This window comes from Seriola dumerili, unplaced genomic scaffold (genome assembly GCF_002260705.1).
Source record: "Seriola dumerili isolate Sdu_G_001 unplaced genomic scaffold, Sdu_1.0 BDQW01000011.1, whole genome shotgun sequence".
Classification (NCBI taxonomy): domain Eukaryota; kingdom Metazoa; phylum Chordata; class Actinopteri; order Carangiformes; family Carangidae; genus Seriola; species Seriola dumerili.
Genome location: NW_019174266.1, coordinates 6,174,170 through 6,189,331, shown reverse-complemented (window position 1 = coordinate 6,189,331; position 15,162 = coordinate 6,174,170). Strand labels below are relative to the sequence as shown.

Sequence of the window (15,162 nt, the reverse complement as noted above, 5' to 3'; positions counted from 1 at the left end):
TTTGGTCTTACCACATTTTATTGCCAAAAAGCTAAAAATTGATTTTTTTTCATTTATTTTTTTGTTTTATTTTTTGTGTACATATTAAGTGCTAAGCAAACATGAAGTCAGAAAATACAGCATGTACCACTGGCAAAGTTACACAACACACATGGATCCTTAACCCAGTGCAAAAACAAAGTACTTGAAGACACCTGCTCAATAAATGATAACAGTGCACAGTATAAAATATGCAAATATTATACTTTCGATAAATGCATCGGCAAAAACTGACAAACATAACAAAATGAAATGGCATCAAACAACAAATGGTAGCTGTCTCTGTAGTTTCACTCATGCAGGATAAACTCCTGCACTGGCAGCTTACTAATAACAACACACAGACAGAACATCAGAATTCAGATAATTTAAAACTGATGATACAGTTTATGCTCAAAAAGTGTTTTCTCACACCAGAGCTGTTATTTTCCCACAACTCTGACTGTCTACACATTCCTGATCACGTCTGTACACCCCTATTGTATAGACAGATATGCACATACAGCGTACGCACGCACGCGCACGCACGCACGCGCACGCGCACACACACACACACACACACACACACACACACACACACACATACACACTCTCTTGATTCCAAGGGATCATGAGGCACTACGTATATCTCTTGCAATCCAGTCTTCCCAGCAGTCTGAGGTCTTGCTGGTTCAGTGTACCTGCATGACACTGTGTTAAGTCTAGGTGTAGTAGATGATCTCTGGGATCTGTCCATCCTCCACAGATGTACCATTGTTATTTCCAGGTGAGCTGAAAAACAAAAACGTTGTCTTGGTCCCCGTTGCTGATTCCTGGGTCACTTTCTTCAACCCCTTTGTGCCATAATGTGAGTCTGAGCCCTGAGTTGTGAAATTTAAAAAAAGAGGTGCTAGGTTATTCCTTCTCATGGGTAAAACAGATCATTTTCATTCATCTGATTTAGGACATTTTTTTGAAACACAGTAACAAACTGACCTTTAAGGTGGCGCATGCAGTGTAGCTGACATTGGGCAGGATTTCCACAGGCTCTTTGAACATCACTCTGAATGTGTTTGCTGTGCCGTCACAGCTGAAGCCTGTGTCGTTCTGGCCCAGTGTAATGCGTTTGTCACTCTCTATGATCTACAGAATGAGAAGGTGCAAAGGAAAAATCAACTTCACAACAACTTTAAATTGTTTAAACACATTCTCTAGTTCATTCATTTTAGTGTTTTCTTGAGCATTTATTTTGAAATGTATGACAGTTAAAATGACAATTAACCAGTGACAGGGAGGGATGACATGCAGTAAAGGTCCCGGGCCAGTGTCTGACCAAGCACAAACTACCGTCATGCATAGTGCCTTGTACAAGTTGAATTCTAAGTTTTATTTTATGTAACTGTCAGTTTTTGACAACTGACAGTAACATGGATGGCATGGGTTTACCTGCATAGTGAAAAATAAGCAAGTTAACAAATTTGAACAGTTTCAGGAGCAGCCTTTAGCTCTTCCCCAGCAACCACATTAAAGTTTGGTAGTATATTTTCAGGCTAAAAAACAATAAATGTCAGGGTTTGATGTCTGGAACTCTCACTTAACACTGAGTCACTGAACAGGTTTAGTGAATAAATCATGATGTACATGAAACATGTGACTAAAAGTCCACTGAAGAGATAGAAATAGCAGCAGATGAAAACATCAGATCTGTGTGGGGCGATGAGGAGACTGTAGCATTGCTCAAATGATCACAAGAAACAAACATAAATGCCACATTTCCTTAGTGTTTTTTCACCATTTAAGGTTTTACTGGCACTTTTTTTTTTTTTTTGCATCATCTTGTTCCACCCTCTTCTACTCCAATGGTTTAAGGGCACCCAACTGGAGAATTAGTGCAACGAGCTGTTTGTGTTGATGAGCCAGCTCTTTATATTTGCATAACAGTTGTAGTTTAAAACACGAAGTAATTCGCATTTTCTTCTGCTGATTTTCTCACAATTCAATGTGCAATACATATATTTTTTTTTATTATTAATGATACCCAGACCCACCAAAAATTGTAAATCACTCTTTCCATCACAAACACACTGATGATATTAGCAGTGTAAGAGTTTTTGCTTCCATCATCATTATGTCACATTATGTTACCTGTATGTTGACCTGATAGTCAGTGGGTCCATGTATTGAACCATACAAGCCAAAACCCACTATGGATATTCTTTTGTTGACATTGAATCTTCAGAGGGAGAAAGAAAGAGAGAGAAAAAATTAGAAAAAATATGTAAGACAGATTAATAACCGCCCACCGATGTCCATCATCTCACCTGATTCTGTCGCTGGTACCACTGTACCCCCATCGACTCTCAACCTGCTGGAATCTATTAATGCTGCACTCCTCCCCCCTGAGACAGCAGCGGGGCCTGTCAATGTAGTCGACCCGTGGTTTGGGGTTTACTGTAAAGTGTAAAAACAGATTTACCACCTCCCGATCGAACAATATTCCAGACTGGGCAGGCCCTGTTGCACAAGAAAAAATATCAAACTGGTTTCTGTGGGTTGAGTTGTATGGACACATCAGGAACATGATGAATATGTTAAATAATGACTGAGTTGGTCAGTGTGGTGTTGAAAAACCAATGCAGCATGAGAAACAAGTTTTATTTCTGTGATATGCTTACCTGCAGCAAACTCCTCAACAGTCATGAGTGGAAAGCGGATGAGCGGGAGGGCTTTCCCCAGAACCTTCTGCTTGTTCTCTGAGGTCAGGGGAAGCTGTTGTCTGTAACACTCGGCCTCTGCCCAGCGTACCACCGCCCCAAACAGACGGTTCTCCCTGATGCTGAGCGTGTCTCTTTCTAGCACTGCACATAAGGTGTCTACGCATACAAATACACAGAATATTCATCATTTCACATCCAGTCAATCTGCAGAAAATGAAATATGAGGTGGGTAAAAATCACATACCGAGGTCAATATCTGTGAAGCCCTCTGCGTTTATTGCGTCTGCAGTGCTTTTATCTATGGTGTCTAAGCAGAGACTGGCAAGTTGAGGCTCATCAAATAACCTCGCCTATAATAAAAGCACAAAAAAAGCCAGATAAATATCTGTTAGTGAGTTCCGGTCATTTACTTCATGTGTACCAAAGGAGAACTGCTGCATTTTAAAAAAAGGTATGAGAAAAGTAAAGGCCTTCTTTATTTACTAAATTTGTGTCAGATTAAACCAAGATGTTTGGTGAATTAAAATGTTAATTTTAATGAAAACACTGTAAGCTGATTTTTCCACATCTTGTATTCTGACATCAACTAATTTGGGGTTTTGGCAAAAATATCCTTCAAACGCCATAAAATGTTAATGAAATTAAAATGAGTAGACAAGCAATGACACTGTTAATTAAAAGTACATTGCTGGGAATGTGTCTTTTGATTTAGGTGGTTTATAGATGACTATTCTTTGTGTTGCCATGCCGGGTAAGAAAAAAGGGGTGATTTTTGATCAGAAAGCAACTGAATGTGCACCCTGAAGGCAGGAGGCACCACTACAAAATCCTGAACCCAAACAAACAACAGCATAAACCAAAAATAGAATGGATAATGTCATAAAAACTCAACAATTGACGGCTGTAAAAATGCTCTCATGTGGACACAAGGAAAGAAAACGGCTTCATTCTGCATTATAAGGGCTACTGTCAGCCAATTTGTAACAGATGGAAAGAACAATTCAAAATTTTTATCAAATTATTATATATTGCCCAGAAAACACCTTTAAAAATCAGATAAACCTTTATTGAACCCTTCTATTCCTGCCCTGATTTAAAATTTCTCTTAGGTGCCTTATGTCTTATAGGATGAGTTCACCTAAAATACTATGAATATATTAAATATATACAGTAGTGTCAAGTGCAAACGATACAGTAAATGTGACAATAACCTGAGTAAGCAGCATGAATGCATTGTCGGCTCTGAGGTGCTTGGTGAGGAACTCCACACAGTGACCTTCCAGAGCAGGGACAGCATACTTCTTAGCCGTATACAGAGTCGTCATCACAGTCTCTGGACCAATGTGGATCTCGTCAGAATACAGGAACCTGTAAAGAAAAAAAAGACAGGTGTTCATGTTGTTATCTGCAGTTCAGAAAAGTTTAGTCATGGCATTTTAAGTCCAAGTGTCTCCGTTTTTGGTTTAGGAGTTTTCACCCATTCCCCTACATCAGTACTCAGTAACTTCTCCTTTGCCAACTGTTAAATATGCAAACAACTGCATATTATGATTTAATACCTGATGATTATACCAATTGTTGTAAATTTATTATTAGATATCTAACTTAATATCTAAACTTAATGTTAGATAGAATAATTTAACTGTTGAAGGCAAGCCTCTTCGCATACACCAGGGGTTGTGCTTTGCATACAAAACATTTACAGAATGTCAATAATGATTTGAGGGTTATACTATTAAAAATTACCCAGAGTTACAGTAATGATGTTCCTATTAAGTTATTCCCAGGGTGCGGTGCAATAACTATATTACATTCTCCTTCAAATGTGATTGAGGCTAGAGGTTGCTGCAGGTTTATATAAACTACTGGCTCGGTGGACTTGAACTTGTCCAGTGCACGGTGATAACCTGTCCTACCTGAGCAGGGCGAGAAAGGCAGCCGGCTCCACATCAGGCAGCTCTATTTCAGCCGAAGTGGTGGCCATTCCTCCGTTGAACATAGCATCAAAAACGGCACTGCCAGCGGCCAGGACGAATTTATGGGCTGGTATCCTCTGGGCCTGCCTGCCTTTCCCCACTATGAACCTGACGTCGCTGAGCAGTTCGTTGTTGAAGAGGAAGGCGAAGCGCTCCTTCAGGGAGCTCTTCGTCGCCTGCCAGTTGTACATTGGCTCCCGGTGAAGGCCGAGGACAGGCGGGGAGGCTGACGGTGCAGGACCGGAGGCTGGCACGCTGGAGATCGCTGCTGCGGCTCCAGACTGAGCCGAATTGGATGCTGCCTCCTGACCGTCATGGTTTGACGCCAAGCCGCCGCTGATGCTGCCGCCGCTCCCGGTCGCCATAACACTCTTCTATTTTTCTTAATTCTGCTTCCACAATGTACCGCTAATGACACACGAACATACACCGACCGTACCGTGTGTGTTGTTGTTTATTTACGTGGTATCCATCGCCGCAGACGCCATCGCTCCTGGGTAGCAGCTACCTGCTAGCCTGCGTCTCTCCAGAAATGACGCAGACGTACACTTCCTGGAAAACACTTTTTTTCCCATTAATCTTTATTGCTATATTCAAAGGCGACAACCGAACAAGTAAATACATAAAACGGAAATAAAAGATAAACAATCTAAGTAAATATTTGATTGTTCCACGAATATTAAATTATTTGACTATCTAATTTAATATAAAGCTAAGGTTGCTATAAGAATTAAATTTATGTGGAAAAAAATAGCTTTAGTTAATATTGACTTCTCAAACAAAGACTTTTTACATTGAAAACACACACACAGCTTATAAAATATAATGTTTTCTTATAAACTACCCCACATTAAATACGAATACAGCTGAAACAATTGGTCGATTAATCGGCTAATAATTGACATAAAATTAATTGGAAATTATTTTGATAATTGTTTACATCATTTTCAAAGCAAATGTCAAACATTTCATGGTTCCAGCTTCACAGATTATAAACATAAAATATATATATTAAATTTGTATATACCATTTGTTTTGTGTTTCATATTGCCAATATTGCCTTGTAAAATGCATATTATTTGATTGTTATTCATTTTTAAAAACATAAAGCTGCCTGCTTTACGTTTTCCAATTGACTCCTAGATGTCAGTGTCTGCACTTTCACTTGAAGAAACCTTGACAGCCTATTTATAGATGATAATAATGAAATAAAACTAAACTTATTGTTATTATTCAGCTAAGCAGTGTAATATGAGGTAGTTGCTATTACCATAGGCGGAACGAGGGGGGCGGCTTATGGGGCTTATGGGGCTATATGAAGTTTATTTATATCTTTAACTTGGTGTCATTTCATCTCAGTCTCTCTGACTGAACCCGATCCATGGAGCCTTATTATTAGCCTACTGTACTGGGGAAATAGCCATTTATATTATGATTTATTTTTGGTTAGCTGGGCGAGCCATGGGGAAAAATGAGTGAGAGAGTGTATAGACAGGACAGGACAACCTGTGGACCATAATTGGTATTTTCTACATGTAGGCTATACTCAGTTGGCAGTTATCTTCATTTGTCCTGTACGGTCACTGGAACAGCCAACTCATCTCTTACAGCTGGTAATAGTAAGGAATATGTCATATTGCACAATATATACTAAATAAGTAAAAGAAAGGTTATGAGGTCCATGTATTTATCATTTGACACAGGGTTGTATAACAAGATGAGACTTAAACATCACAAGTTATAGCCTATCACACTGAAGGCTACTGTGTACGCAGACGGTCACAGACTAGAGCAGCTCCGGTTAGCGAGCGAAGCTGTGTGTCCCACGACAGCAGACATCACAATCCTCTACGTTGAAGTTTCAAAAACACTGAACAAGTGAGAGAAAGAAGCCATCACTAACCGCTAAGCTAACGTAACTAGCAGATGAATACCATATGTACGTGTAAATCAGATGAGACATCCCACACTGTTTCTACGGATCAGATGCTGCTGTGATGCAAAAAAAAAGCTAGCCGGCTAGCCAATATTACGAACAACCTTAAGACAGGAAATGCAACTGCTCACGTCTCAGACCCATGACAAACTGTTAACTAACATGTTGTTTACAGAGAGTTTTAACAGAAATACTGGAAATGTGGTTTAATTGAAGCTATTGTAAGATGATGCAGGCTGCTGTTAACACTGCTTACCTTGTATCATGAGAGAAGAAAACATCGAAAACAGAACAACCAAGATGGCGCCCCGCACGGAACACACCTCAAAACTAGGTGTCCCACAGCAGTCAAACAACAACAAAACCGGGATTCACCTGGGAATAAACATCGCAACTGCGACACACAGTGGCTTATTTAGGCTACTGCCCTACACATGCATAACTGTATGTATAGGTCTGCATGGATGTACAGTACATGCCATCCATGATAGTATGCACGTATGTGCAAGTGCTTAGTACCAGTATATTTGTATGTGCAAGTGAAGTATTCAGTTTTGGCCTAGCAGCTTCTCATAGAATTGACTAAAACTGAGTGACATACATTGATATTGTGGATAATAGCAAACCGTGAAATAGATTTATTGAGCACAGAATAGAGTTTAGTTTGCTCAGGTAACAGTATTTTTTGCTCAAAAATATTTTTTCCTCAAAATATAATTTGTGTATTTGCAAAATGTATATGTCTGAGATCCGGTTGAAGTGCGGTCCGCCTGGTTTCCGGGGGCCAACAACCCACAACCAGGGCTGAAGCACACAACACGTGATGGGTGGCCATTACTGTTCTGGCGGTAGGCCTAAACAGCATTTTTTAATTTCCTGCTATTTTCCCCACGCCAGCCCTTCCCTTAGATGCAAGATAGAATCAGATTACATAACATGCTGTTTTATTAAGACACATTTACACAACACAAGTAGGCTATACTCACATTCTCATGGACACACAGTAAACCAGCATGAAGTCCACAAGCAGCAGGAAAAAGTCAATAAACTGTGTGATAAGTGAAAGTTAAACTGCAAGTATAAGTCCAACAGCAGCTGTGCACGAAGTTCAAGTTACTAATAAATAATAATCACAATGTTCATAAACATACAGTTCATCATTTGAAAGCAATTTTGACTAAATGAAAGGCTTAAATGTCACATATGTTACTCCTGGGCCTAATGACAGTCTGAATTATCTGTCCTAAAGCTAGACATCAGGGAGAATCCATAGATTAACACAAGGGGCACTGACTTTGTGAAGAATCAACACGGACAAATAAAAATGTGGAATTGGATTAGGCTACTCTTTTTCATTGAGTCTTGGCTACTGAAGTTAAATAGCTGGAATGACTTTGAGCCTCTAAATTCCCCCACCCCATAATCTACAGTAGCTGTGTAGAGTACCCCCTAACAGGTCTCATCCAGATTCTGAATTGGATATAAAGCTTAAAATTGGAAACACTAATTTTAGTGTAAGAAATTACACAAATAAACCCCTATTGGGGACTAATGAGATAATCATGTAAACTTGAAAATGAAAATGTAATTCCATGATAGTAATGTAATTTTTCACATGTGTTCTAGGATTACACTGGACTTTACTTGATGAATATGAGCAAAGCAGCAGAAGCAGTCAGCAGGACATTTCCAGGGATGGATGAGTGAAGAAGAAGAAAAGAGGAGAGAATGTGAACTAAGTGATCCAGAGTAGATAAAATAAAATACTGTCAGTTAATATTACAGTACATGTCCATATTGTTTATCCAATGATGCTATTCTTTAAAGTAATTTAATATCATTAGAGTAAATGTTCTTCTTTTGGCCTAATATTCAGTTCAGAGTCGTGAAATTCATTCTCCACCTATGTCATGTAAATTCAAAATAGTAACATCAGACAATTTTTGCTGCTTTTTATGTGACAGTAGTAAAAATTTAACGGTTAATAGGTTGTTAATACTTAATAACTCACTTACAAGCCAAAGTTATAACTTTTAGGTTTCCAGGTTGTGGAAAACACTTCACATGACACTTTACTAACACTTGAATTGGGAGACCCTTCCAAGCCACCCACACTGCAGTTATAAATGTTAGTGAATCATTAAACAAAGGGTAATAATTTCTCAATTTATAATAAGTCATAAGCAAAAGTTAATCAGTAACCTATAAATCTTAATAAACCACCAAGAAAGAATTCTACAATAATCCATCAAGTCTGTAGATGTTTATAAGCAGTTTATAAATAGATTTTGGTAAAACAATCCATTGGAGGGGCCTTCCTAATGAATTAAATCACTAACTAAAAAGACAAAAGTGTCATACTGGAAGAGGATTTTCCACAACCTGGCACCCAGAAAAAGTTGTTCTTATTAATGGCTTATAAATGATCTGTTAAGTATCAGTAAATTATTTATTAACCATTAATAGAGCTACTAATCATATCTGTGCCTTATCATAAAGTTGCTCAATCTTATGACACTTTTTCAATAAACTTCATTACCATTAATGCTCTATCAGTTTTGGGGTCTAACAAAGCCAAGTTGCAACTCATTTATTTACAAAAATTACTTCTTCTTTTTTTTTTATTATAAATAATTAAATGAGTGGCAACATGATGACTTTATGAATTACTTATAAGGCCAGTTTAACATTTGATCGTGTGGTCATTGTAAACTTGCCACCGTACGAACAGTGGTTACATAACCTTAGATTAGAAAATTAGAAATTTAGCGTCATATGTGCTATTTTTTAGGTACTTAAACAAATAGTACTCAGTACTACAACCCTGACTCCCGAATAAAGGGAAGTGAAAACGACCAAACTTTCAGCCACAAGAAACCATAGCTGCATGCTGGGAATAACGTAACGGATAACGGAATCTTTAAGCCAATCAGATCCAACTGCTGTGGCTTGTCCAGCCAATCACGGCACCCCTCTCTTAATCGTTGCCTCACCAGCAAACACCAACCGCTAGCTACTTTAGCATCAGGAGGAGAAGCTAACCCACGGAAACACAGACGCATCTGTTCACCCTCTTTTGCTTATGTGTGTTCGTTTGATTTTTACTGAAGTGACCAGTCGTCTGAGTGACTGAATCGAAAGCCCGGTGTAAGGTAAAGAGTCGTGTTTACTTCTCGTATCTGCTGTAGCTAGCTAAGCGTCGCAGGAGGGGGCGCAAATTACACATAACGTGTTGTTGATGTTAATATGTGGGCATTTAGCAAGGTTAGCTAACATAAGCTAATGAAATGAAACTTTGTACAATAGCCTACTGTATGTAAAATTTACCAAATGTAAAATACATTTGATCACATGGCTAAGTCGTATTATCCTCGAAAATAATGCATGTGTCCATGTGTTATGCGTCTCTTAATTGTTATTCCATTACATGTACGGAATGAACTTTCTTTTCATGGAAAAATAATGTTCATCATAAATGTCACATGATTGCTGATAACTCACCCCCGAAACATTTCTTGCATCATCCTCACATTCGTTTGAAGTATTCCTCTTTTAAAACTTTGAAAGTTAGTGTTTATCACATCTCAATTATCAATAACTTTGAACTGAACTTCCTCCCTTAGATGCAGTTCATGCTGTTGTTCAGCCGGCAGGGAAAGCTGCGGTTACAGAAATGGTATGTGCCTCTGTCAGACAAGGAGAGGAAGAAGATCTCCAGAGACCTGGTCCAGACCATATTGGCCAGGAAACCCAAGATGTGCAGCTTCTTGGAGTGGAGGGACCTTAAGATTGTGTACAAGAGGTATGTGAACAAGAGAAGTTGAAGTATTGGGCTGTGATATCCTTGCAGTCCCTCAGTTTGTCTTTCCCAGGTGGCGGCTACAGTATTCTTTAGTGTTTATGCACCAACACACATACTTGGATGCACACAGACTCAATTGGCAGTTTATTAGGTACAACTAGTTAAAACTAATGCAGCCTCATTCAACAGTCCTGCAGTTAATCATACCTTCATGGAGGTTATGATCAGTTTGTGAAGGTTACGATCAGTTTTTGTTGAAACTGTGCTAAAGAAGTGTAGATTTAACTGAGGATGTTGACTGTGGTGCTCTTAAACTCCGCTATTATTTTACCCCATTAGAATCATATAAAACAGTATAATGCAATACAGTTCAGCAGCACCACAAATTGCAGCTTATTGTAGACAAAATGATCATAAAGTTGAAACAACAACCCTCTGACACAAAAAACAAAACTTTAACATCATCTTTCATGAACATGTGATTTATTTCAAGACTATTGTATTAGACTGGATTAGTTTTTAGCTAGGTGTTTGTAGTAAACTGACAAGGGATAGTATATACAGTAAACACATGTGCAAATCTCTGGTTGATTTCAGTGTTGTTACTCCACTCCTGTCACTTATTAACAGCAGCAGGCTTCACTTTGATCTTTTATATTAATAAATCCTGCAAAAATTGCCAACCAGATTTTTATCATGAGATACTGCAGCTAAAGTTCTCTACAGTAGTTTCGGGTACTAAATATAAAGTGTACATGCTTTCACAAATAATGCCATGAATGCTTTTTATTTATCAGTTAACTTCACACAAAGTGCAGTAAAACAAAAAACCTGAATCAAATCGATATTTGCTGTGACCACCCTTTGCTTTTAAAACGGTATCAGTTCTCCTTGGTACACTTGCACACAGTTTTTCAAGGTACTTGGCAGGTACGTTGTTCCAAGCATCTTGGAGAACTTGCAACAGTTCTGACATTTTTTGTCCTGTGATCCTAGACTGACTCCGAGATGTGGAGATCAGGGCTTTGCAGGGGCCAAATCATCTGTTACAGAACGTGTTCTTCTTGTTGCTGATGTTTGGGCTCTTTGTGATTCTGCAGAATGAATTTAGGATCAGTCAGACACCTCTTAAAACGTGTTGCATAATGGATAAGAATCTAAACATATGAATTGCCTGAATTGCTTGCACATTACTACACCTTTAACATGTATTAAAGTCAATTCCTGACTATGGAAACAGTAGTTTGATATTAGAGTAATCCAGGTCCATGTTTTCTTTTCATCTTCACCTCACATTGTGCAACTTACAATAGAGTTTGTTCAGTTGTCATGGAGATGGTTTAGTTGTCATAACATGATCTAAGTATAGAATTTGATGAAGACTGAGATGTGGTTGAAACCTGGAAAAAGATAGCAAGTAGACCATGAGTTTAGACTACTTTGTTAAACCTATAAACATTTGACAAACATTTCACTTTGTGGTAAATAATTCTTATGGCAAGCATTTCAGAGGAGGATCTTAGTAACAGGACATGCTAATGTTCGGTTTGTTACATCACTTCTGTATCTGTGGTGGTTTGTTGGTCTTGTTTATGAGAACCGATTATTCACTGATTATTTTGTCAAGCGCTGAGATTTCTGGCATTTATATCTCACCTTCTGGTGTGTTATGAAATCCAGAAACACCCACTCTCTAATAACAACTGCTGAGTAATGGAGGACAAAGATACAAATATCTAAAGAATGACTGATTTGTCATATTTGGACATATAACTACAGAGTCATGAAAATACAAAAGGTCCATCTTAATGTCTTCACTATAATAAACAAAAACAAACAGCAGAACAGCCAGGACACAGTGACACAGTGCTGGAAGAGGTGTTTTCTGGTCTCATGATGATATACACTGAGTCACTTGTTTATTTTGCACACATGTACAATCTAATGCAATACAATTTAATATCCCTGGAATAAATCCTATCTGTGTGAAGGTTACAATGTTCCAGTTTTGTATAGAGATGGATTTTTTTTTTAAACTTATGGTTTTATTGGTTTATTAATGCCAAAGTGCAAAATGATGTTGAATTTTTAGTGTCATTAAAAGGTTTTTCTTGTTACCTGGTGACAAACAAAAGAAGCACCAAATACTTGCACTTTCTTTAAAGACCAGGTCTCTGTACAGCCTTGTATCAGACATTTGCAGACCTGAATGTGAACAGTGATGACAAAATACAATCATATGTCACTAATATCAATCTGTTGCGTTCTTTATGTTGCAGATATGCAAGTCTGTATTTCTGCTGTGCAGTAGAGGATCAGGATAATGAGCTGATCACTCTGGAGATCATCCATAGATATGTGGAGCTACTGGACAAATATTTTGGCAGTGTGAGTTTCTTAAACATCAGACATGTAACATTCTTATTGTGTGTGTGTGTGTGTGTGTGTGTGTGTGTGTGTGTGTGTGTGTGTGTGTCGAGTCGATGTGAGGACAATTTACTGCAAGAATCCAAGGGTTTCAGTCAGGACAGTATTTCCTCTGATCTGATCTTTATGGACACAGGTGTGTGAGCTGGATATTATCTTCAACTTTGAAAAGGCCTACTTTATTCTGGATGAGTTCCTGCTGGGCGGAGAGGCACAGGAGACGTCCAAGAAGAACGTGCTGAAGGCCATCGAGCAGGCTGACCTGCTGCAGGAGGTAAGCACACTTCTTCAACAAATAGTTGAACCCAGCCGACAGACCAGCTAGTGTCAGGTGAACAGCACTTTGAGTAGAGTGGCAACTAATGATTATTTTAACTGTCAGTTAACTTGCGATGACTTTCTTGGTCTGTAAAATGGCATAAAATTTGGAAAAATGTCCATCAAAAGTTTCCAGTGCCAAAGATGATGCCTTTTAAATAACTTGTTTTGCTCGACCAACAGTCCAAATCCCAAAGATATTCACTTTACTGTCATTTAAGACAGAGAAAAACAGCAAATTTTGACATTTGAGAAGCTTAACTCGGTACATTTATGGCATATTTGCTTGAAAAATTATTTTAAGTAATTATTGCAGCTCTAACTAGGTGTAAATGTGGGATTAATTACACTTATTGACAATAATGTGAACCCAGATAGAAGATTAGATGAACTAAGAACTAAGATGTTGATGTTTTGCTCTTTTCACCTCATGACCATCTGCACCTGTTTATTTTAAGCCTGCAGCTCTTGATTAATACCCCCTCTCCCCTGTGCCAGTGCATTAAAGGAAGCGCTTCCCTGCATATTTGCATTGCTGTCTAGCTGTAGCCATTTGCAGTCGACAGAATCACTGCTCAGTGATTTATTTTTAGCAAAGCATGCAGCACTATTGTTACAACGGCATGGCCGACTATACAGGTTTGTAACAGCTTCGGCTCACTGGAGAGGGCTCCTGTTCCTGCCAGACATTTAGTAACTTGTAATTATGACTTGTGCTATTAATTATACTTTGGAGCAGTACAGAATGTGTGACTGATGAACAAACTGACAGTACGGATAACAGGGAACACTTGCTTTTCTTCATCTACAGGAGGCCGAGGCACCACGGAGCGTTTTAGAAGAAATTGGGCTGACATAAACCATCACGCCGCTGCCTCGCAGTTCTTTCTTCCAGATGTAGATCTGGCAATCTCCGTGTCTCTATCCTGTCTTCTCCTGTTCACTGTGTCAGTGTTGTATGTATATTATCACCATCTATGTACTGTACTATCCTGTAATGTCTTTTCAGTGTGGTGCCAACTGTGGTTTTAATGTGTCTCCTAATGTACAAGCTCCCTCACTGTATCCTGCAGCACTATTAGCATACTTCACTCCCCTAACTTCTTAAAAGAGAACAAACAGAACAATGTAGCGACGACATGAAAACTCCAGCATCATATTAAGATCATCCATCATCACTGAATGCAGAGTTGTATGTGCTTGTTTGGCTTCAAGGACTTTTTAAGGTGCTGTTGCAGCTGCAGTTGGTGCTTCTCGTGTGTAATCATTCGAGTCACAGAGCTAAGCATCTTCTTTCATGAAAGAATGAATACTCGGCGCACTTTGAAAAACCCAGAAGGTCGTTTAGCAAAACCTACAGTTGCTCTGGTTTTTCCACTTCCAATTCTCAAAAGACCAGGTGGAGAAGATATATATCCTTTTTGCTCTTTTTGCTAAACAGAAAAATATTACCGTATTATTTTATCTATAAATATAGAATACTGTAAAAACAATCAATATATAACAGTATAACTAATAATAAATATTCGAAGTTTGGTTCACGTACAAATTGAGCATGGAGCAAGAAGTTAAAAATCTGTAATGTGCAGTGGACAGAGTCTGAGAACTAGCAGGACGTGTTGCTAAATGGTCTGGGTTTTTAAAAGATGATCAAGAATTTTTTTTTTTCTTTCTGAGGATTTGATGCTTAACTCTATGACTCAAATGTAATGGTAATACATTACTGGGCACCAAATGGGGCTATTGCTATTGTAGGAATCACTGACACTCTTACAATCACTTCTACATGGGTACAATCAACCCACCAATTAAGTGAAATTAAACAGTTACCCATAATTAATATCAGTGTAAACATTCAGTAGGTTTGTACAAGTTTGTTTGGCGTTTCCTCTCCAGAAATGAACCTTTTACACATTTCCTTCTCAAGACTAAATGTTTATTTTTACTTAACAGCTGTTTCAGTGTAAT

General features: G+C 38.5%; 2 protein-coding genes across 3 annotated transcripts; one reads left to right on the top strand and one right to left on the bottom strand.

Moving 5' to 3' along the window:
• Window positions 1–602: 602 nt before the first annotated feature.
• On the bottom strand, window positions 603–5,226 carry btbd1 (BTB domain containing 1). 2 transcript variants are annotated; one of them, XM_022748242.1, is made up of 8 exons: window positions 4,652–5,226; window positions 3,947–4,103; window positions 2,980–3,085; window positions 2,694–2,891; window positions 2,340–2,532; window positions 2,164–2,251; window positions 1,015–1,161; window positions 603–899 (listed from the first exon to the last, which is right to left on the bottom strand). In XM_022748242.1, the coding sequence occupies exons 1-8, from the start codon at window positions 5,074–5,076 to the stop codon at window positions 741–743; spliced, it is 1,473 nt and encodes a 490-aa protein (XP_022603963.1). In that variant the 5' UTR covers window positions 5,077–5,226; the 3' UTR covers window positions 603–740. The 2 variants fall into 2 exon arrangements, with proteins under 2 accessions (XP_022603963.1, XP_022603970.1); XM_022748249.1 differs by having other exon boundaries at window positions 2,340–2,469.
• Window positions 5,227–9,633: 4,407 nt separating this feature from the next.
• Window positions 9,634–15,144, top strand: LOC111223240 (AP-1 complex subunit sigma-2-like). Its single transcript, XM_022747309.1, has 5 exons — window positions 9,634–9,799; window positions 10,271–10,449; window positions 12,729–12,837; window positions 13,013–13,150; window positions 14,006–15,144. The coding sequence occupies exons 2-5, from the start codon at window positions 10,271–10,273 to the stop codon at window positions 14,051–14,053; spliced, it is 474 nt and encodes a 157-aa protein (XP_022603030.1). The 5' UTR covers window positions 9,634–9,799; the 3' UTR covers window positions 14,054–15,144.
• Window positions 15,145–15,162: the final 18 nt, after the last annotated feature.

What these genes read in the sequence shown, in the direction of transcription:
- btbd1 (XM_022748242.1), bottom strand. Translation starts at nt 5,076, where the DNA reads ATGGCGACCGGGAGCGGCGGCAGCATCAGCGGCGGCTTGGCGTCAAAC. An exon ending in GCCTTTCTCGCCCTGCTCAG is followed by an intron (nt 4,104 to 4,651) that starts GTAGGACAGGTT and finishes TTTTCTTTACAG; the next exon opens with GTTCCTGTATTCTGACGAGA. An exon ending in TGTTGAGGAGTTTGCTGCAG is followed by an intron (nt 2,533 to 2,693) that starts GTAAGCATATCA and finishes CTTGTGCAACAG; the next exon opens with GGCCTGCCCAGTCTGGAATA.
- LOC111223240 (XM_022747309.1), top strand. Translation starts at nt 10,271, where the DNA reads ATGCAGTTCATGCTGTTGTTCAGCCGGCAGGGAAAGCTGCGGTTACAG. An exon ending in CTTAAGATTGTGTACAAGAG is followed by an intron (nt 10,450 to 12,728) that starts GTATGTGAACAA and finishes TTTATGTTGCAG; the next exon opens with ATATGCAAGTCTGTATTTCT. An exon ending in AGGCTGACCTGCTGCAGGAG is followed by an intron (nt 13,151 to 14,005) that starts GTAAGCACACTT and finishes CTTCATCTACAG; the next exon opens with GAGGCCGAGGCACCACGGAG.